The sequence below is a fragment of the Pomacea canaliculata genome, linkage group LG10 (genome assembly GCF_003073045.1).
Source record: "Pomacea canaliculata isolate SZHN2017 linkage group LG10, ASM307304v1, whole genome shotgun sequence".
Classification (NCBI taxonomy): Eukaryota; Metazoa; Mollusca; class Gastropoda; order Architaenioglossa; family Ampullariidae; genus Pomacea; species Pomacea canaliculata.
In genome coordinates, this window is record NC_037599.1 from 2,468,861 (window position 1) to 2,491,678 (window position 22,818).

The 22,818-nt window shown below is 35.6% G+C and overlaps 2 protein-coding genes across 3 annotated transcripts; one reads left to right on the forward strand and one right to left on the reverse strand.

Moving 5' to 3' along the window:
* Nucleotides 1-3,487: 3,487 nt before the first annotated feature.
* Nucleotides 3,488-10,052, forward strand: LOC112573977 (putative deoxyribonuclease TATDN1). Of its 2 annotated transcripts, XM_025254731.1 has the most exons (12): nt 3,489-3,919; nt 4,247-4,267; nt 4,812-4,856; nt 5,027-5,076; nt 5,243-5,306; nt 5,684-5,827; nt 6,537-6,579; nt 7,151-7,277; nt 7,663-7,739; nt 8,129-8,199; nt 8,446-8,578; nt 9,337-10,052. In XM_025254731.1, the coding sequence occupies exons 1-12, from the start codon at nt 3,877-3,879 to the stop codon at nt 9,437-9,439; spliced, it is 921 nt and encodes a 306-aa protein (XP_025110516.1). In that variant the 5' UTR covers nt 3,489-3,876; the 3' UTR covers nt 9,440-10,052. The 2 variants fall into 2 exon arrangements, with proteins under 2 accessions (XP_025110517.1, XP_025110516.1); XM_025254732.1 differs by lacking the exon at nt 4,247-4,267 and having other exon boundaries at nt 3,488-3,919.
* On the reverse strand, nt 10,012-22,797 carry LOC112573972 (transmembrane protein 214-B-like). Its single transcript, XM_025254724.1, has 16 exons — nt 22,640-22,797; nt 21,524-21,714; nt 20,091-20,244; nt 19,661-19,792; nt 19,403-19,485; nt 18,770-18,875; nt 17,667-17,748; nt 17,219-17,360; nt 16,916-17,017; nt 16,448-16,539; nt 15,721-15,883; nt 14,964-15,081; nt 14,182-14,278; nt 13,687-13,855; nt 13,069-13,220; nt 10,012-12,698 (listed from the first exon to the last, which is right to left on the reverse strand). Exons 1-16 carry the CDS (start codon nt 22,761-22,763, stop codon nt 12,578-12,580), a joined length of 2,028 nt encoding a protein of 675 aa, XP_025110509.1. The 5' UTR covers nt 22,764-22,797; the 3' UTR covers nt 10,012-12,577.
* Nucleotides 22,798-22,818: the final 21 nt, after the last annotated feature.

The window sequence follows — 22,818 nt, forward strand, 5'->3', positions numbered from 1 at the left end:
ACCTTTATAGTTAATTTCATGACTTTGATTTATTTTTAGAAATGTCTATTAAAGCATCACTCTTTTTTGACAGCAATTCAGTTTTCATACTTATCATTTGATATATATTTCATAGATCTTTGAACTTTTCTTTGGGAAAATGTAATTAGTGTTAAGGAAACTGCAATTTAATTTAATTGTTTTGTCAATGGATACATGTTTTGCATCGTTCTACAACTTATAATTAATAACGAATGTTGCATTAATATATCAAGAGGAAACATCTTTTATGTATGCAACAGACAATGCTTTAAAAAAAATTTTATATATTTTTAAAATTATTTTTTTTTATCAGTTTGCTTTTTATCCTTATTTATGATACATTTTTACCTTGATAAATGATAAATTGTTTATGTATACAAATGAGACAATGCTTTAAAAAAATTGTATATTTTTTAACATTATTTTTTTTATTAGTTTGCTTTTTATCCTTATTTGTGATAATATTTTTACCTTGATAAATGATAAAATTGTTTATGTATACAAATGAGACAATGCTTTAAAAAAAATTTTATATTAAAAAAAAATTTTTTTAGTTTGCTTTTTATCCTTATTTTACCTCAATAAACGCCAATAAATAACAATCATGTTGTTTGTTTTTTTATAACATTTTGCACTTTTGTGCACTCTTTTGCTGCTTGTTATATATATATAATTATTGCAAAATACACAAATTATTAATCCATTTGATATTGGTATTTTTTAGGAATTTTGGCATGTCTTGATTTAGAAATATGTAAATCAGGATATGCCGAAATCCCTAAAAATACCAATAATCTGAAGATATAAATAGTGGGATATATAAAAAAAAAAAGATGGGACTACCCATGAGCCATCAGGGTTGACTAGCGGTCACAAGGGGGAGAGAAGCGTCCACGCTTGTTTCACAGGTAAACCGACATGACCCCGTTGTTACGGCCCGGTTTCACTTTCGCTATGGGTCGGACGCCATTTTGCCACATGGCCCCCGGATACTCAAGACATGTCCCCCACCTGTAGCCAATATTCCTTTGCTGCTGGGGTTGTACCTTGCGAAATTTCACTAATAAGAAAATTTCGACGACCAACAATATTTTTCTTCAAGGTATTATTACTCAATAGAATAGGCAGCATGGGGGTCTGTGAAATCAAAACGAGGCCTTATGAGCTGATGTATATGGCTTCCAAAATATATGAGAGCTCATTTATGTATCATGATGAAAATTTGTAAGAAATATTTCCAATTCACTCCACATTCTTACGTTTACGATTAACAAAAAGCAAAGACCTGATACTGAATATTTTCTTCGTATGCATAATAACATGTTGACACTATTTTATAGCTGGTAACACGATGCCAACAGAGCTTTTTGTGTTTTGGTAATGTGCTTGCTTGGTAATCTTATTTTTCTAAGTGTGAAAATGCTATCACATATTTTACGGTTATTTTTCCTTTTCTCCAAACTTTTAACATGCTGGGCTTGAATACCTTACCCTTGTGTGTATATTACTTTGTGTGTATTCATTATTTCTGTGACCCCAACTACTTAAATATGCTGTACCTTACGAGAGTATTTCGCACATTGCACACATATCTCTTGCATTTGTGTGTCACCAAGCTGTATAATTTGCTGTTCAGCGTTTGAATTTATTGCATGATGTGTACATTCAAATTTCTTATGTTTATGATTTTGACTTCTCGTAAATGTTTTCCTTACACTTTAAATTGAGAAATTTCAACTATGTGTAACTTTATAGTTGTATATATGTTGCCTGCATACATTACACACTAGTATAAAATCATTGCTGCCTTACCCAGAACGGTTAGAGTTGAATTTTAGCTGTTTACTCTCTGGAAGCATAACATCACATTTAAATAAATGTTGAAAACTGCATATATGCGTACATTACTATATGTCACATATATAACATAACAAGACAAGCTCTGGAATGGAACCCACAGGGGAGGCGCAGGGTTGGGAGACCCAGACAGACATGGAGGAGATCAGTCCACAGAGAGGCAGAGACAGCTGGCATGACATGGTCCCAACTGGAAAAGGACGCCCAGAACCGGGTCCGATGGTGGGGTGTGGTTGCGGCCCTATGCTCCACTGGGGGCAAATAGGAACAAGAAGAAGACATATATTACATGCAGTTCATAAAGAATTTTTAACCTTATCTGAATTTTTACTTTTTGTAGAGTTAGTCAACTTTACTTGAATGTATTGTAGTTTTAGTTAACTGACTTTTAAAAAGTTTTCATCTGCTGGCGAGAAGTCGATGGCGGAAGAGGGGCGTTTTTCAACCTGCTCAGTCAGAAGTCGAACACAAAATCGTAGAACACCGTCTGACTTTTCTCCCTTTTCCCCTATGCCTTTGTATCTATACCTACCATATCCTTTCTCTCCCTGTGTGGTGATAGCGGTCCGGTGGCGCAACGGTTATCGCCTGTCACCAATACAGTGAAGGTTGGCTGCCCAGAGTTCATTTCTCGTCTCGGGCACGCTGTTCTTTCTCTGCACGTGGCATCTGTTTACAGGGCTGACTGCTTGCCGTAATATAGCCTCAGCTGCTGGCTCGGCGTAAAACACCAATCCCCCCCCCCCCTGTGTGGTGATGGGGGTGGGGATGGGGAGTCGGGATGTAACAGAGAGATGTACTATAACGAATTCATCATTCTCGTGATATTGAATGTAAATTAAAAATGGCGTCAGATCTGTGGAAGTACATCGCAACTGTATGAACAATACGCTCTCCCCCATCACCTCTCATCGTGTGCGTATACTGTGTGTATACTGTGTATACACGCGGCAAACATGACGGCCGGGTCGGTGCAAGAGATACATTTAACCACTAGACTGCAAACGTGCGATGCAAATGCCTGCAGTTGCTCTTTCTTTGTTTTCGCGCTAGGAACCTATTCTATTTTTATGTGTGTAGTGATAATATATAATGTTTTATTATTTGTGAGTTCTAGTAAAGAAATATTAAAAACATTACAGAAGAGCTCCACCACCGTCTCCCCTCTATAGCGTGCACACGCTATTTTCCATTTCACAACGAAAATAACTATGAGAAAGATGAAACAGCATTAAAATAGCCAAATTACAAGTAGATGGCCATAAGACCACACGAAGAAGATCCTGAGCTCCAGCCCTCAAGCAATATTTACATTCTTTTTCTCAGCCTGTGTCGATCGTATTACATATATTATTATACATTGGTTTACCTTAGTGTTTCCCAATGCAGTATTTGAAAGTTTTATTGACAAATGGTTCAAATAGCTAGGTAAGTGTCACTTGCTCGAAATCTGTGATAAAATAAAGACGCAGAGAGAGCTGTTCTGGGTACAAAGCAGTTACAATCAAACAGAAAGCTGCGAGATGCGTTTTAAAAATAAAAAAAAAACGCGGTGGTGGTGGTGGTGGTGTTGACCCCACAACTCTTTCTCCCTCTCTTGCTGAGAGAGGGAACAAAGGGGAACAACTCATTTATATGTCGCGTCTCGTGCAACTGAGAAAACAAAGCTGTCGACGACAACAACATTGAACATTTTATCTTTTTTTTTTTTTAATAATAAGAGATTCGTAAACGAATTGAATGAACTGACTTAAGTAAAAAGTATCTATCTGGGCTGAAACAAAACGTTTCCACGCGCATACGCCCGTACACGTTTCCTGTCGTCTGGTCAAGATTTATGCGAGCTGTCATGCTGCCATGCTTCACTGCTTGATTCGTAGTCTTATTGACACTTGACTCAATTTCACTCCCTTAAATGATCAGCAATCTTATTCCTAAACAAGTGGATCCATTCTTTATTATTTTAACAGACTGCATAACATCGTAAAGGCTGTTCTGATGGCATCTACTAAAGTAATATCATCAGCCTTCAAATTCATAGGTATACTCTGTTTTTGGCAGACGCATAACTTTCTTTGTTGTATGTCTGTCTCCCTCTCTTTCTGTGTTTGTATGTGAGAGAGAGAGAGGAAGTAAGGTGTGGAAATGTGAGGTCTGCACACTCATATACTGAACATGCTGTTTTTAAACCAGGTATCATTATGCTGAACCTATGAGTATGTTCTGAATAATGTAAAGCATAACAAATTCTGAAAAAATTATATAAATACTTGGATATGTCTTAATTAAATTATGTATTTTCAAACAAGTTTCCCTGATTCATATTTTTTAATTTTCCAATGGAAAAATGCTTCTGTCAACTGACAAGACATCGGTGCAAATCTGACAGGTAAGCTTATATCTTAACTTTTAATAAACCCAGGATTTGTGTACCTTTTTTAAAAATGCATGCAGATTCTTATGTAATCAATTCTCTCTTTTTTTCAAATGAAAGACATGATTTTTTTGTCTTCATTGACATATCCCTCCCCCATCATGCCATATCTCAACAGTCACTGATCTGCTTATCCATAATTATACACACAAGTTCATGGAATTTAGCATACTTCGTTCTGTTTGTTGTGTATAGAAAATGCAAGAATAAAATGACCTAAACACATTTGTATAAGGATTCATGTGGCTCTCATTTTGAAGAAAATGGCAATAGCACACTACACAGGTGGTAATTAAATATTTATAAAATTTATGAACATTTTACAATATCATTACATCTTAAAAACATACACATTGACACATTGATATCAGTATTTGTATGCTTTGAAGAATTGCTATCATTCATTTAATTGCTTCACATTAAATGAACCCTATATCACAAGCTATACAATGTTGCAAAGTATCATGACTGTATTTTAATTGTTTCTACTTTTTAATAGATCCTATATTCCGAGGACTTTATCATCGTACAAAAAAACATGAAGGTGAGATTATTGTGGTTAATATTTTTTATATTGTATTGATATTGAAATTTTTGATTGTTTGTACTTTTGCATTTCTACTAAGTACAGAGTTTTTACTATTTTCTATAATTGGGTACTCAGTCAATAAATCAGTTGAAACATTTAAAGTTGCCTTACAACTATTCTTTCAGATGATTTTAAAGATGTTCTTCAAAGAGCTGCTGATGTTGGCGTCCAAAAGGTGATGTGCATGTGTGCATATGTATTTGTGTGGTGGTGAAGTGGGTATGGTTAAGGCTTCTTAAAACTGTTGTTATTGATGGTACAGATTTCTGTCAACATTTATTATGACATAAGAGCTTTTCTTTTTATGCTTTTTAATAAATAAATTTCATAACTATTTTTAGATCATCATAACTGGAGGGAACCTAGAGGACTCGAAAGATGCCCTAAAACTGGCAGAAACAGAAGGTAACATAGAAACATGGGAGTGGGGGAAGAGAAAGAGGAGACAGAGGATGTCACTGGGTGCATTTTGTGCATTATCTCTAGTAGTAGCTATAGATGTAAGGAACCTGGAAAATATTTTCACTCGTTGGCTTGTATAATTAATGTGGACAAGTAGAACCAAATCCCTTCTGTCACCTAACACTTTAGATACTGAGGACAAAGAATTGTTCAAATGTGGGTATGAACATGAACATATTTTTCAAATGTTTTTAAATATTTTTCAATATTAAGAAATAATTTTCAGATTCATATTGACGTGCAAAACATTGTTAAGACTTTTTTTTTTAACAAAATTTCAGCTGTATTTAAATCATTAATGCATTTGATGTGTTTTTCAGAATGTCTTTTCAGCACTGTAGGGTGCCATCCCACACGAAGCAATGAGTTTGATAAACATGGTGATCCAGACAAGTATCTGAGTGACCTCATTGAATTAGCGAAGAGCAGTGAGAAAGTTGCTGCCCTTGGGGAGTGTGGGCTTGGTACGTAGAACAAGCAAGTAGCATATTGTTTGTTTTATGCCAAGGGACATCTCATACATACAAAAATATTTGGGCTGATAATCAATGCTAGATTTTGCATGAAGATGAAATGTAAAACATAGAGAATAAGAGTCAAATAATTGAGCAATGGCGAGCTAGTCTTGCATGGGACAACCAGTGCATACCTCTACATTAGTAAACCAGTTCTTCATCCGAAAAAATTTTTTAACATTAGCAACAACAGTTTGATAAACGTTTATATATGAGATTTTAACTCTTCCTACTGAGAAAAATTCCTTGTGATCTTTCCAATCTTTTGAAAAACTAAGTAGATTTGCTAGAAAAATAAAATAGTGGATGGCAGAGAGTCTGCATGTATTCAGAGGCTTATTTATTTTCGTCCAACTGCAATATCTCTAAAAGAAAGCAAGAACAGCACTTGATTTTTAAAAAAATTAGTATTATTTAAATTGGATTTAGCTGTAAATGAATTCGTGTTAGTGTGTAACGCAAATGTTTGAATGCTAATATTCTAATTGTAATACTAAATAACTGCTGAGTTAACTAGCCTGTAGGTTTAACTTACAACTATCAGCAAGATCAGTCATATGTTTATACATAAATTATCAGCATTTTGTTCATAGAAAAATTCTTTTATATCTACTTATAGAAAATCTGCAGAAATCATAGCTTGAAATCTATGTTTCAGATTATGACAGAACTCAGTTTTGTGAACCAGAGATACAGAAAAAGTAAGTGTCTTAATGATTATGATATTATTATAAATTCATCATGCTTATCATACATTCATTAGCCTTGATTAGCTGTAAGGGCACCTGGTGGTAGCACCAACAGCAGTCACCATCTTTCTGAAACCTTTCCAATACTGAACACTGAATTACAGGTCAGCTTTTCTCTTGAATGTTACCTTCCTCTTCATCTACCTTTCTGTGCATTTTAATTCCCTGCAATATCATCTTTTCCAGTCTTAACGATCATGAGACATGCCACCTCCACTTCAGTCTTGCATCTTTTCCCTGTGGCCAAGTCTTTAGGGAGCTTAATTATTTGTCTGATTCTCTTTCATAGCTCCTCAATAATGTGGGTTTTTTTTTTTAAGAGATACATCTGATCTCCCCAGCCTGTTCAAGTCTTGTTTGTAAATTTAATGAAATTATCCTTAAGTAAATAAGTTTGCACTTAACACTGAGATCAAGGTTCTATTATAAGATCATTTTTTGTGTTATAGAGTGGATATGATCTGCAGTACATTTTGAGTGTTCTTAATGCTGCAGGAAAAGTAAGAATGTATCACCTTTGCAGATATTTTGAAAGGCAGATGGAAGCAGCAGAATCTACAAAGCTGCCTCTGTTCCTTCACATGCGCAGTGCTGCTAGTGATTTCTGCGAAATTGTTGCCAGAAATCGTGACAAAATATCTGGAGGCGTGGTCAGTCAAATTATTCTTTTTCCTCTTTATCTGCTTAGAATTTGTACCAGAATATAACTCTATAATGAATAATGCAGGGTTAGTACAAGCCAGGCAGCACCTTTAAGAGGCAATTATTGTGTAAGCACAACAGTGGTACTGGGTTCAAGTTTATGGGTAACCATTTGCATCTCATTCATTCTGCTGACACCAAAGTCTTATCTGTTTATAGACTCAACTGTAGTTCAAAACGGGACAGCTTCCCCTATCCTCTCAAAAACAGTATGTCATCAAGAATGTTGTAAAAGATGAGGCAAAGAAATACAGATTGTTGGGGTTTTTTTTTGCTGCCTTGTACAATTATACTGTTTCTGAAATTGTAAGAAATGCTGGTTGTCTCTTGCAGGTTCATTCTTTTACAGGTACCAAACAAGAAGCTGCGTGGATCTTGGATCAAGGTTTTTATATCGGCATCAATGGATGGTGAGGGTCAGTGCCATGTCAACAGCATAATTATCACCACTTTGTAGGTCCCATAGTCTGGAGGTCTTACAACTAATATGTCTGTAACATAACATTTAAAAGACAAAGCCCAGCTCTTTCCTCCTATTTCCATATATCTTCTCTTAGTTGTCAAGCACACATCACTGAGATGGCAGGAGTTTATAAATCACTGGCCTAAGCCTCATGCCAGTAATCTTCTGTAGCAAAACCAACCACACTAATTTTATTTTTTTTAGTCACCTTATTGCCTTATGCATAGTGAAAAAGACATCCCTGCCTCATTAACAAGATGTCAGTAAATAATTGTTGAAGATTAGAGGAGTTCCATTGGTATTAATATGCACAATTAAACTGATGTTTTTTGACAGCTCTTTGAAGACACAAGATAACTTGGATGTCATGTGCTCCATCCCTTGTGATCGTTTGATGATAGAGACTGGTAAGATCAATCTAATCAGTTTTGCTTAAGTCTATTAGAAATAAAAATCTTGACTTTTAAATAGCGCCTTGCTTTGAGACTAACAATTTTATATTCTTCTATATTTAACACATTTTTCCTGTAGTTAGCAAATTTGTCTAAATGTTAAGCCTGTAAAGTAAAATCTAGAACTTGTCCTAACCAAACTGTTCAGTGTTGTTTTTAACTCTAGAACTGCCATTATGATAATTTATATTAATATTGCAGACGCTCCATGGTGTGAGATAAAACCCACTCATGCTGGCTTCAGATCCATTAAGACGACATTTCCCAGCAAGAAGAAAGAACGCTGGGAGAAAGGAAGCTGTATAAAGGGAAGAAATGAGCCAGCACATATCATGTAGGAAAGTTTGTTGTACATTCTCATTGCAGTTATTTTGGCTCACTTCATAATTATTTGATCCAATAAACTGTCATGCTTTGATGATCATTTATGCCAAAATAAGTAAGACTTCATTAGGGCAAGCTGTTTTTATAAGGTGTCTGATACGTAGTGAAAAACCTTTTACTACCTTATTTACAGATAATTCAAAGTCAAACATAAAGTTCAAGATTATTGATAATTTAATAGTTAGCAGTTTAAAAAAAAGTGAAATGTGCTTTAGTTATTACTATATTTTAACATAAAAGGTGAATTCAAAAGTGAATTTCCTAGTTCATTGATCATTTTTTTCTTGTGCCTTAAGTCGGATACCCCTAATACCAATTCCAAGAATATAAATATCTCCAACAATATGAAAAGTAAACACTAAAGTAAATGGTAGTGTGGTGAGTCAAAGAATGAAACTACACTTAACATGGTCTCATGGGAAAATATTTAACCACATAAAGAGAGCTCCTACAGTCTGCAAAGAATCTATGATTTATATTATCTGAATTTCCATTTGGTCAGCGGTCCATTAGTAGCCTTTCAGATACTTAAGAGAGTTTTCCAGTCACATGCCTGGGTCAGTCTTAATCAACCAGAAACCTTTTACTATGAAATTTGTGTTTATAATTTGAGTTAACCTTCAGGCCATAAAGTTCCCACATGGTATGAAAGACATTTCTAATGTGCCGGCCAGATGATTATTTTGTCATTATATTATCTGTCTACAGCCAAGTCCTTGAAGTGATGGCTGCTGCAAGGCAGGAAGATGAGGAGGAGCTGGCCCAGATTATGTACGAGAACACCCTCAGGCTCTTTTTTAACAAATCTTGATGCAGCGTGTATGTGATTTAGATTTTCATCAGCATGTATTTTTGTTATTAACATTAGCACAAATCAGCATGAACAGCAAAGGATCCTACAGTTTACAAATAATTGTATCTACTAATTTTCATTTTATAAGAAGTCTTCATGATTAGTGTTTGAGCTAATATCACAACAAAGCAACTAGCCACTGTAGACAGGTGCTACGTGTAGAGACACCTAGAGAGGACACAAAGTTATATTATTGTATGGGTGACAAGCTCAAAAGTCATCATGTGGACACAATAGTCAGCTAATAAGCAGGCCATCAAAGCTAGACAACCATGTTGAAGAAAAGCACAAAGAGGCTAACAGTTATCATTTTACCTTAACATCCATTCAATTAAAGTGTTTGATTGGTAGATTTCATTCATGTTGAGGTCTATGGCAATGCTAGCACCCAATCTGAAGATACCTTGTACTTTCAATGACTGTATCTGCTTGGATATCTAAATTAATCAAAAGATGTATGCACCTTTCTTGCATCTCCAAGCACACATCATAAAAAAAACTCAGTAAACATAAATACCAAGCAACTCATCTGTGTTTACAGTTTGCTTTAATAAATGCCATTTGAAAATTACACTCTGTTTTATAACAGTGTAAAGATGCACATGGAGTTGGGTCTTCAGTAACATCAGGCCAACATAACCATGATTCAGTTCAATCTAGTCTTTTATATGGCACTGGAACATTCATGCTCTTTGTGACCAGTAATTAGTTTCTTAACTGTTCACTCTTCTCCATCAAAGTAATTAAACTTTTTTTTTTAAAAAAAAAACCTATGCAAGTTTCAGTAATACAAGTCCTTTCACTTTGTAAATACCAATATAAACAGGACAATCTGAGCTATTTTCACATCATATATTAAAATATTTTGAACTTCTCAAAGATTTAAGTAGATGAATCCCACATGGCAGAGGAACATGAAATGGCTTGAAAGTCTTTACTTTTTACTTTCCAAATTTAAAAATGAGTAATACATTGTACAGAACCTTGACTTTAAAATATCTCTGAAAAGAAAAGATGTACATCTGAGTTTAAGATATCCCCAAGGAGACAAAGATGTGCTTTTTTTAATGTTTTCAGATTAAAATTTGGAAACACCAAAAAGTAGGGTGGACTAGGGAAAATTATCTAAACCAGCAACTCATCGAATGTGGCTTGATGTTGATTGAAACCGAATATACAATGGCCCTACTTGCAGAAGATTGTAAAAATCGTGAGAAAACAAAAATGGGGCTCATATTTAATATGTTGTGGTGCAGATAGTACCAGGAAAGAAATTCCCAGTGGTCGCATCAAGGCAAGTACCATAAGCTTGTTAAAATTTAGCATAACACATTGTCTCCATAAACTGGGTAAACAGTGTCTAGGTGCACAAAATTATGACTTGCACAAGAAGGATGTGACTGCTTAACAATGCTGACATTCTTGTTACAACCCATAGCCCCAAACTGATATTTTATAATCTTTTCATTTTGTGGTACATTTGTAAATCAGAAAAGGTTTGTTGTAAGATGATCAAACTTGAGCAGAAAAAGGCTTCCAAAAGACATGGACAACTGTTCTATTGGTGTACTTAAGATTTAATACATTTTAAACTTTGACATTAACATTGTTAACCACTTACATTTTTCGATATTTTATGCTCTTAAATAGAATGCTGCTTGGGCTGCTGCAGACCAAGGTAACAGAAGGGCATCAACCACAGCAAAAAAAAACTCTTTTTTTAAAGCAGTTAACAAGTTTTCAATAGATTAATATAAACCCTGTTTACTGTCTGAATACCCGAAATTTGTTTTGCACGTGTTCTTGATGTTCAAGAGGTGCATAAAACTAAAGGTGCAAGCTTTATCCTTGTCAGTCACACTCCGAAAATCCTAAAAAATGACAAAAATGCATCACTTTCCCTCAGTTTCACACAATTCTTCCATGTATTAAGACTTTGATCTACAAAGACTGATCTAAAGTCATATCAAACCAGAGTAATATTCAGCTGTCTGAGCAAAGAAATGGCAGTTCTAGCAGGCTAACAGGTAGATGTGGTCAAAAAAATACCCAGATAATGTTTGCTAAAACAGCACTATTGCAACAAAGGTTTACTGTACCCGGTTCATCATAGTGTAGTATTTACAGAACCAGATTATCAGAAAACAAAATTTAAAAAAAGAACTTATTGTAACAAGTAGGCTGATGGCAGTTGCATTAACTGTACACTGTTGCAAAACCCAACAGTTCTGAAAAACAGTACATGATGAGAACACAAGACAACAGCTTATTATACAGATTTTAATAAGATTTGCTGATGGTGCCAGTACACACAGACTCAATGAACGACTCACATAAAATTCTGAATGGGCTGTTCAAAATGGGTCTAGAAGGCAGCCAACATTTTTTAAAAACATAGTGCAAGTATTATGTTTTAGAGCCCGTGACTGGAAGAAGTATCTTTTTACGGGAAAAACCTAATGAATTCTTAATTATAATTTTCAGAAAAACCCTACTTGGCTGAACTCTTTGGCCAAGCCCCCTCACACTCACATATCCACAAAGTTGAATACAAAATCTGTGTAATTTTAATAACTGAAGCCCATTTTTAGGTTGGAAAGGTTCAACTGCTATTGAATCTATATATTGCTGGCCTTTTAAAAATATTCTGACTTGATCAGCAGAAAACTTGAACACAAGCTGAACATGTTTTTAAATTAGATCTACCAAGTCTGCATCTAACTGTAACCATGCTGCTTAGGAAAATTCTGATAAGTAGTAATATTCTTCTACTGAATTGTGCTAATATTTAGGACCTGATATCAAAAATCAAAGAAAGACTGGACATACGTAATGTGTGCCACTTAGGCCTGAACATGATGGGACCATCCTCATTTCGGCTGGATACCACTGATATCAGTAGTGGCTTAAAATTTTTAATAAATCCAAAAAACTAAGCAAATTTCCACTGTCACGGTACATTGATGGAGAGGTGGGATATGGATATGAAAACAAGACATCAATTTTTAACACAGCTAGCCAAGATTTTATATCCAATAAATAAAATGAGTCTTTTGGTGTAAGTTAACAGTTCATGCTTGTGACTGTGAGCTGAAGCTACTTGCCACCAGCAGACAGCATCTGACTGCACCAGGAGAAGAAAGAGACTGTGTAGTGCTGCATCTGTTCAACGCCCCACACAGCCGTCTGCTGTAATTTGTCTGTTGTAAAGTTTCCACTGCAAGAGAAAGAGGCTGCCTGTTACGTACTTGCATATTTAATTCCCTCCATCAGTACAAGTTTCCAAACGTGATTTCCATATCCCCCAAAGCAGCTGTGAACAGGTAAGTACAGGCAAAGATGCTATTGGTAAATGATTTCTCTTTATTGTCTCCATCTAAAAGCTTGTGATTTCACTTCCCCCTACCACAAAAAGCTCCTAAAAATACTACATCTCTCCAATTTAGCCTAAGAAAACTGAAACAAAGGCATCATATTAGCCCACCAGTTTTTCAACCTTTCATTGCAAGCCTAGGACTTGGCATATGGACTTAGGGCCTGCTTATCAGCTGAGCCTGTGCGTTGCATCACATTAACAAACTGCTTACATAAAAACATGGTCCTCCAACCAGTGCTGGAGAGAGAACAGCAGGTGCAACACATGTTTCCATATCCAATGTGTGTAGTCTTTCAAGTAATCCCAACTCAACCACAACCAAGTTCGACACTGCTCCCAGGACTCAGGTGACAAACTGTACACCTTTAAAGGAAACAGACCTTTAAAAGCAGGTGCTCTTTTGGTATCTCTGGATAACCATTAAAATTTGAGTTAAGATTCTGTTTGACTTTGTATTGAACACAGAAAAGTTGTGCACAATTAAGTCTGATTATACATTAGTCTCTAAATGACAAAATAGGACCTTGTAAAATCCACCTAAACATTTTATAGGGAGAGAACATTTTCCAACAAAAATGATGATTACAACACACCAAACATAGTAATGTGGGTCATTCAAATCAGATGTATAATCTATACAATTTTGTTTGACAATGATCAGAGAACATAAATAGCACTGTACCCCAAATAAAAACAGGCTCACAACATCTACAAAGATCAATGCGGCATCAGGTACACTAATACATATGCCTTAATCAATGTCAAGAGCTATGCATTGACTTAATTGTACTTGGGACCTCCTCTCTAACCAAACAAGCTGCATGCTCACCCACTGAAGTGCCTGCTGCATCTTGTCCACAGCCCACAGCCTGTGAGGGTGCGAAACATTGACAATGTATGTGCCAAAGTCCAAAGACAGTTGCCACGCCTGCCTGACCCATGGCCCCAGTGTCTCCTGAACGTGGTGGAAGCAGCAAGGGAAATTCTGTCTGCACCATCTGAACATAAGCAACTAATAGTGTATATGGCCAGCTATAACAAAAGGACACAATGCTCAACACTGACAGGGAAACACAGTAACCATTTTACTTTCATAGGCCTCACATACTAAAATGTTGCTGCTGTATCTCATAAAGGCTCACTATAATTTATTGTTATATCAAAAAAAGTGCCTCAGGCATTGCAAGAACATCAAAAGTCAACTGAAAATAAACCAACCTCTTAACCTAACCCTAACCCAAACAATCTCTTTTTGATCTCAATGGTGGCATGAAAAATGCCTTTAAATCCATGTCAGAATAATGGTGTCAACAGCTGAACATACCCTATGACCACATTGCCAAAGACTGTGATGCGGTTCCAGGCTTGCTCAATAGCATTCAGCAATCCATAATCTTCAACGAATTTTACAGTCCTTGAGGCTGATCAATGAACCAGAAGTATGTTAAACACAAATTAGTGGTGTGGCATGTGCATACATTTATATGTGTACATGTCTGGTAAATATGAACTTGAGAAGAGAGGATAAAGAAACAAAACTTTGCCTTTGGATCTAGAAGGTATTTTAACATTTTGTTGCCACTATTAGAGTACTACATGCAGTGCATCATATCTGCCAGTGATAGGAAACTGAACAGCATATTTGCTTGTCTTTTGGCTTTGTCTTATTATCAGCCTAAACAATCCCAGCTAAGTTCAGTCATTAACATGCATCATGTTGGGTATTGACTGTGAAATCGTGACTCTATTGTGTCAACAGGCAGTAACAAAAGGGCGCCACAGTGGCTAAAGGTGACAGCAGAAGCCATTGTTTAATAATTGGTAACATACGATATGCACATTTTCCATTAACAAAATTTGACTCAGAAAACCATTGCTCAGTTTCATTCTTCTTGATTGGAGTTCACTGTCTGGCTTGTGCAAGCGTTTTGCTTAGAATCTGAATAAATATTTCTTAAAGAAAGATAAGGCCTTGTGCAAGAGAGATGTTGTTAAATTAAAGTCTAACATTTAAGAACATTTACTATAAATAATTTGATAATAATTTTAGTTCACAGGTTGCTTTAAAACACCATGATCATTCACATTTTTAATTTATCAGCATACCTCTAATGTTGGGACTGGTCAAAACATCGTACACCACCACTGCTACTAAGACTGACAGGGAAAAGAAGATGAGAAAACCCCATAGAAAACGGCTCTGATTTGCTTTTTGTAGCAGTTCCTGGAAAAAACAAAATGAGTGTAGATGACTGTAGATTTGCTTTTTTTTCCAAAAATATAAGCTCTCATAATATACACACACATCATATGATGAAAAAGTTTATTACAAACCCAATAATTATTGTTCACTTCTTGCTTTAACACAGAACCCCAATAATCTAAGGTTACCTTATAATACACCAAAAATAAAAGTACCAGATTAATAATACTTTCCATTTGCCTACATATAAATAAAACATTAGACCAGGGCTAAAATATTTCACAGAAAACATTCTTTTACTAATTTTGTGACCTAGTCAAAATGTTCATGACTATTCTCACCCCAGCATCTACTCCATTCTCTTCCAGAAAAAAATAAAAACAATGTACCTACAAGTGCATCTAGGAAAAAAATATATATCTGCAAGAAAATAGCATATGTTTGCATAAAGATTACTATTCTGAAATGTTAAAGCTTATAATTTTGAAAGGGACATGCTTGGGAACTAGAAGCAGCTACTTAAGGAAAATATGAAGAATACTGCAAAAAATGTCAACCTAACACAAAAATACAATAAAATTAAGATAAAATAAGTGGGAGGATGGAAAAAGTTGATTTGAAGTTAGTTACAAATGCCTGTGACATGCAAGACTTTAATACCTGGGTAGCAACGTTGCACAGTTCAAATCCTTCTTGTGATGTACGACCTTGAGAGGCCAGCTCCTCGTTTGTGACTGAAAAGGACCTTAGCATCTCTCTCAGCATCTGGCGGTTGGCTGTGCTAAGATGATCCCAGTTCTCCAGCAAATGCTGTAGCAAAACTCTGCAACATGAACATCTCACATATATACCAGTCATAATCAAACCCTGCAAGGGTGAAGCACTCCCCTCTTTCCACGGCAACCTTCAAGTACATTGAATGTACCTTTTGATACACCATTTTGGCTGCTGTGAAAACCGCAAATCTGAAGTATAAGTTTATTCCTTGGGCCGCAATAGAAGTATTTTAGTACTTTTAAAATTAATAAGTGTTCCACTTTTTACACCGAAGAAATAAAAGCTTCATACTTTTAAATATATATAAAACTCTGAAAAGGCCAGATTTTGAAGGCTTTTTTCCTAACTGGTCCCAAAACTTGAAGATGGTGCTGAATTTATCAGTCTAGTCACAATTTTAATACAAGATTTTATGTTAAAACTTTTACTACTGATAAAAACACAAACTGTCATAAAAGCATTATCAGATATTTACACCGTCAGAATGACAACTGTATGTCATTATACAAACATGCAAACACTGCACTCCATCACTACATTATAGCCTAAAATTTACAACAAAACCAGAATGTGTGAAATGTAAAGGACATGGTGGTGGCGGCATCATTACCCTGACTGTCGCAGATGCTTAGTGTACATCTGACACCAGGTGCTCCTCGACTGTTTATCTTTCACCAAGCATTGCATCAGACAGGACAGCACCTACAGATGTACAGTCAGTAGACGGACTAACATTAATGCATCTAAATCTTTTGCATTCTGTTAACCCAGTGATTCCTAACTTACTATATTCAACATCTAAAACCCACATTTAAAACAACAAGTTCACAGTCTGCTGTTGCTTTTACTGCTTTATGTTGTATGTGTTCTCAATAAATAAATGACTTCTTCTCTTTCAAATGTTCTAAGAGACTAGAGGATCAAGGAAATATTATGTATGCTTCAGCAGTTTCAGTTTTTAAGGTATTTATATCTGACAGTAAAACTTTAAAACATGATGTGATATGTAGGCAGAGATCTCACTTTGCAAAGACTACAGTTACAAGCACAGATATTTCAAGATGTTTCATGTTTTTACCTCCTGCTTCATGATCAGTGGTGCAGAAGGTTCTGCTCTCCGTAGATAAGAAGCAAAGAAATTGTGAAGATTGGAAGATGGATTGGCTCCATAGGCAATGGTCTGTAAAAATGCAATATTTGCAGCATTTCATTAAATTTAAAATTACAAGCTAAAAATGATACTGCATGGTCTAAATCCACTTTAAAAAGGAGGTAATTTTACTCTCTTTGTACTGCTGAAAATAGTAATAGAAAGAAAAATAACACATAAAAAATGTTTTAATGAAAACAAAAATTATCAACAGCTGTCACATGTGCCTACCCGAATGTCAGGGTAGACTGCCTGGAGCCGCTTGCGGAGGTCTGTCGGGATGGCAACATTCGGTGAGAAGACTGTGTCCAGCACATGGAAATAGTCACGCATTCCCATTTCCTTGTAGGCCTCCTGAGTATATTTGTGCCACCTGCACAGCATAATATGAGCATTCTAAGAGCGGAAAATACATGTTGCCAACCTGGCCTTTTATATTACTACACTTCACCAGCAACAAATTGCCCTAGGTTTCAGGCAGAAAACTTTAAAAACACAGCTCAATCATGGCTTTCTATTTTACTGCAGCAACAAGAAAACTCAGACAAAATTTTTAGACAAAATCATGCCTAAAAGTCCAAGATTCACAAATCTCTTAAGAATTTCAATAGATCTTAAAGGCATATACTTAAAACCAAACAGCAAATCACAACAAACTAACCTAACCTACATCACTTACTGGAAGAGATTCTCAATGTACTCCACCGGGTAAGCAGCAACAGATCGAATTCCCAAACACGGCAGCATGATATCTAGCCACACTAAAATATGGAAATAAACAGAAGACTGTTTCAATCCAATGTCTGTTGCTTCTGATCTGTATGGCTGATTCTCCCTACCCCACTTAAGAACCCACCTCCACTGTCCCCACTGCTTTCCTCCCCCCCCCCCCGATCTCTCACTCATTCATGATAAGCATGATCATGCAAACATACTTTACATTTTATTCTTTTTATAGTTCTTATGGTCCAGACTACTTAGTACTATCAGAAAATAAATTCCTGACTTTTTCAATTTTCACTGGGTTTTTTTTCTATATATGTGCAGCACTTATTGTTATTTCAAAATTAAAGGACTGTAGAGATTGACTGCTCTTTTCTATTACTGATCTAAGCATTGATTATTAGTCACCTCAAAACCTAAAACTATATTAACAGCTTCTGTATTACATTCCCATTATCAATTTGTGTCATACCCTGTATGATACAGTTCTATCTATTTTAAGCCATCAAGACCTGTGCACGCTCTCATACTTTGCACCCTTCAGTGAAATTTTGCACTAATCCTGCCAAATCATATAATAATCTCTACTGTATTGTTTCAGCATTACTGCATACTGAATCAATACCCATCTTTGACAGTTTCCTTCCTTGTTGCAAAGAGAACCCGTGGTGCTTTTTTTTGTCATATAGCCCTATTCGCAGCCATGGCAAAATGGCTTTTAAAAAGACTTTTTTGTGAGCCACAGTTACTAAAATAATCTGACATTTACATCACTGTTAATGTATAGATGACAATGTGCAACAACAAATAATGATATTGAAATCAGCAGGAGAAACTATTCCACATTAATATTTTGAATTTTCCCCCTTCTTCCTCATTTTCTAGTGAATTTCTTCAAATACCGACTTTTTCAGAATATGAAAATCATTTATCAAACTCCACCAACTTGTAAAGTTTTTTTTCTGATCCTCATGGACTTGTGTTTTACGATAATTTGCTGTGATCTTTTATCATCTCTGATATAAACATAAGGCAGAGATCTATTTTGTCTAAGATTACCTCTAAGACCACAGCGAAGATCAGTAATTCCACACTGGCCAAGCACCCACAGGATAGATAGGCATTGTGCTGGACGGTTCTGAGATGTTTTCAACAGTTCCAGGTACTGTTCAATGTAACAAAAGAGAATGTTTTTTTTAAAAAAAGAAAGCATGTTACCTATTAAGCTATATCATGTGTGTGCGCTGCCCATGAGTGAATGAGTATGCAAGCAAATATGGTGGTTATATATCTGTAACACTACTAATAGTTTGTAAAGAGCAACATATTACATTTGAGTAAAACGAAAACATACTCATAAGAAAATGCAACTGATGACAATTATCTGGGTGCACAAGTCCCAGTTAAACACATTAATTTCATCTCTGGCATAACTTGTTTAAATAATGATAGAAAAGGAGAACAAAAGCTTTTTCTGCATTTAACTATGTCCCACATCGTGTTTTGAGTAGGCTGTGTAGGTTGGCAACTGATCTTCTCAGCCTGACATTGAGGGAGATGTTCGGGGCCATACTCATCACTGCCTTTCACCCCAGAATTTAATCAAAATGGATTAGCCGCAGATGAATCCATCTTCTAGACTTGAACAATGGTAAATACAAAACAGCACTTTAATATTCCAGGAAGACTCACCTGTGGTAGTCTTTGAAGAACGATGTTAGGTTTATAATGAGCCAGCATTTGCAGAAAGACCTTGTAGCCAATGACAGACATGCCTATACAAATGTGTAATAACGTAAATTTTTTTAAATCAACCTTTCTTTGGGCAAAAGATACATTTTAACATCCATGCATCATATTTAAAACTGCTTGATCACTTCCACTTTTCCACAATAAAAAAAAAACAGTTCTCTTCATGTAAATAGTTAAACTTACACTTGTTGACCATACCTTTACTACTCTCTGTGATCATGCCCTGAACGCAGTGGTAAAATAGGTGATCCAAATTTTCTTTTGAGCATTTTCTGAACACATTAAAAATCACTTTTTTACATCCCCCGGACAGCCGCGCCATCGGATAATCTATAGAAAATAAACAATAACCTCTTTGGGTAAATGTTACAGCTTATAAGAGATTTTCAGTTTTAAATAAAAGATTATCTAATATAAATTATTTTAAGAATGACAACTGAGAACAAGTGCCTAAAAATTTTTATTTTGTCATAAGAAAATAATGGGGAAATTTGCATGCATAGGTCAATGCAAAGGGTTGGACTACAAAAAGGCAGTTCTCCAAATCTATTATTAAATGGATACTAAGTGTAAAAGACAAGTGGTTTATAAACAACTAAATTCCTGTCACTTAGCTATGGCTCTGTACCTTTCTCTCTGCCTTTAAAAGCTCCCTCAGGTTCCTGCACTTTCTCCAGCTTTATGTTGAGATATGAAGCAAGGTCTTTAAGCCAAACATCCTGATTATCGGGGAAACGTAGCTGAGACTGGCTTAAAATGGACTCCAATTCTGCATGGTCAATCTGTTAAAATGTAAATCTTATAAATAATCTAGATCAGGGGTGGGCAATTAATTTTCTCATGGGGCCGCATGAGAAATTGCGATGGTTTCAGAGGGCTGGACTAATACAGTTAACTCAGTTTTACCCAATACTGTATGTGTAGTATATATACTGACGGGCGGGCCAGCGGGCGGGCCGGTCAGAGACAGGAGGCGGGCCTGATCCGGCCTATTAATCCTTGCCCAGGTCTGATCTAGATGGTGATCATGTATATGTGTTTATGATGAGCACCTTTGCCTGATCTCACACAATTTGGCAGAAATATTCTTGCGGTATATGGTTTATATGCAATGCCCTGTTTATGTTTTTTTCTGTTTTTAAATGCTGCTAGTGCCCTAAAGTGAACAAATACTATGCAGAAGAAATTTCAACATATTATTGTGCAGAACAAATTTTGACAACATAATGCAAGAGAGCATTCTCAAAAAGCAAAAGGCATTTGGGGAAAGAGACTGTGGAGTAGAGACAAATAAACGAGCTAATGAACAGGCAAGGTGCATGGTACCAGCAGAGTTTTTATCTTCCTCTTTACTTGAAGTGTGGTATTCCCATTACTAAACACAAGTTGTCAGGGTTAGATATTAAAGGACCACAAAAATACAAATGTTTCATCTCATTACATTGACACAAATAAAGTGAGAGATCAAAAGTTGAAAATAAATTTACTGCTGAATGCATTATCAGCAAAAATCAACCCCAGCTACTTTATCGGTATTTATTGCCAGAAAGAAAAATCTTTTTTCTCACATCGAGAAAAAAAAAAAAAAAAAAGAAAACAGTAATTATAACTATTTTGTTTTATAAAAGAAATAGACATGATTAAACACAATAGAGATTACAGATACACATGCTTTCTTCTGACATGTAGTCTTCAATCTCAAACCTGAGCAACTCTCCCAAACTAGACTTCTACACAAGTAAAAAGAAAACAAAGAAAGTATATAAAAAGAGCTAAGGAAGCTTCGCCAACTAAAGAGGGAATGAAAGAATGATTCTTAACATGGCAGCAAAGTTACTTCTTGTAAACATCCCTCATCAAAAACATGTTAATGCCTCCTTCTGCTTCGGGAATCAACATATATCAGGAATATCCCTTCCAATTATGACTAACACTGTCTAATGTAAAAATACAAAAACATAAAAACCAAAATGATAATTTAGCAATCTAATTATAGAAAAAAATAACTAAAGTTTATTCAAAGCAGATAATCATATCTTACAAGTACTTTGTTCAATATACCTTTGCAAGTGCCTCATCAATGGGCAATGGCTTTAAGACATGTTTTCCATTTTGTTCGGGCTTTTTCTTCTTGGAAACCTGTGCACCTTTCTTTCCACCAGCATCTCCTGCACTAGGACGAACATTTTTTTCTGTGGGACCATCTGATGCATTGAATGCATCATATATGGTACGGTCTTCTTTTACTGGATCTGCAACACATTTTATATAAACTACAACTCACAGAATCATTATGTTAAATTACATGATTTCGTGAAACTACTGCAGAACATATATAATGAAACAAAAAACAATTTCAGAAATATTCCCTGCTAGTTCTAAACCTGGAATTTTCCTCCTTAACAATAACTGCGCATAGTTTAATTATTCTGTTCTTGTCTGATTCAACTCATTTACTTGTCTGAATATTTGCATATACTGACTGATATCAGCTTAACATACTTTTCTGGCATACTAATTTGTTTTAAGTAACGATCATTTACATACACTAAGAAACAACATAATTATCAAAATAATACTTTTAGGATATGGCGGTTGGAAAAGGCTGCTACTAGAAAACCTTAGTATTTTTTTTCATCGATTGTTCATATTTCCAAAGTCATGTAGCTAACTTTAACAACTAAATCAACATGCATATAATCATTTAAAAAGTATTCATCTCGAACGTTAAACTACTTATTTTTGTCTTACATCTTATCCTTAATTTTTGGTAGTCTACAGATGATCGATCGCTCAGAAAGACTTTCTAAGGAAAACTATGTCAACATATGGCATACAATTAAAAAAAATACTTCATCTTAATCTCAACTCCAAAGCTTTATTTTTTTGCGCGATCGTTAAAACTCGGTTTCGTTTCTGTACATAGAACAGTCGACATCGTGAAATAAATTATAAAGTTTCTTAAAACATAAAACGATAGCACCTCATTAAATTTCCCATAACAATGCGTACCAAGTACTCTGCAACATATTCCTAAAATGTTGCAGATTATACCATACGAAAATAAAAGTGATGACGTGACAACCAGATTTCAACGCAAATTGAAATCACGCGCCCCTGGCTACTTCCACCAAATGGCATGCAATCCTAAATAAATGTTCATAGTTTAAACCTCACCTTTTGCTTCAATCCGAGGCATTTTCTCTAAGAACTGCTTCCTCTGCGATTTAGTCATAGGCTGAACCTGAGGTTTCCCTTTCTTCCCCTTGCCTACAACTTCCCACTGGTTAGCGGACGCCATGTCTTACAGCTCTTGATGGACTGAAGGCGTGAAAAGACCGAAACTTTCCCGTCGA

Coding starts and splice junctions, on each gene's coding strand:
- LOC112573972 (XM_025254724.1), bottom strand. CDS start 22,763: ATGGCGTCCGCTAACCAGTGGGAAGTTGTAGGCAAGGGGAAGAAAGGG. Junction 17,018..17,218: donor CAGTCTACCCTGACATTCGG/GTAGGCACATGT, acceptor GCATTTTTACAG/ACCATTGCCTATGGAGCCAA. Junction 12,699..13,068: donor TTGGAGGACCATGTTTTTAT/GTAAGCAGTTTG, acceptor TTTCTCTTGCAG/TGGAAACTTTACAACAGACA.
- LOC112573977 (XM_025254731.1), top strand. CDS start 3,877: ATGGCATCTACTAAAGTAATATCATCAGCCTTCAAATTCATAG. Junction 4,857..5,026: donor TCGTACAAAAAAACATGAAG/GTGAGATTATTG, acceptor CTATTCTTTCAG/ATGATTTTAAAGATGTTCTT. Junction 6,580..7,150: donor GAACCAGAGATACAGAAAAA/GTAAGTGTCTTA, acceptor TCACCTTTGCAG/ATATTTTGAAAGGCAGATGG.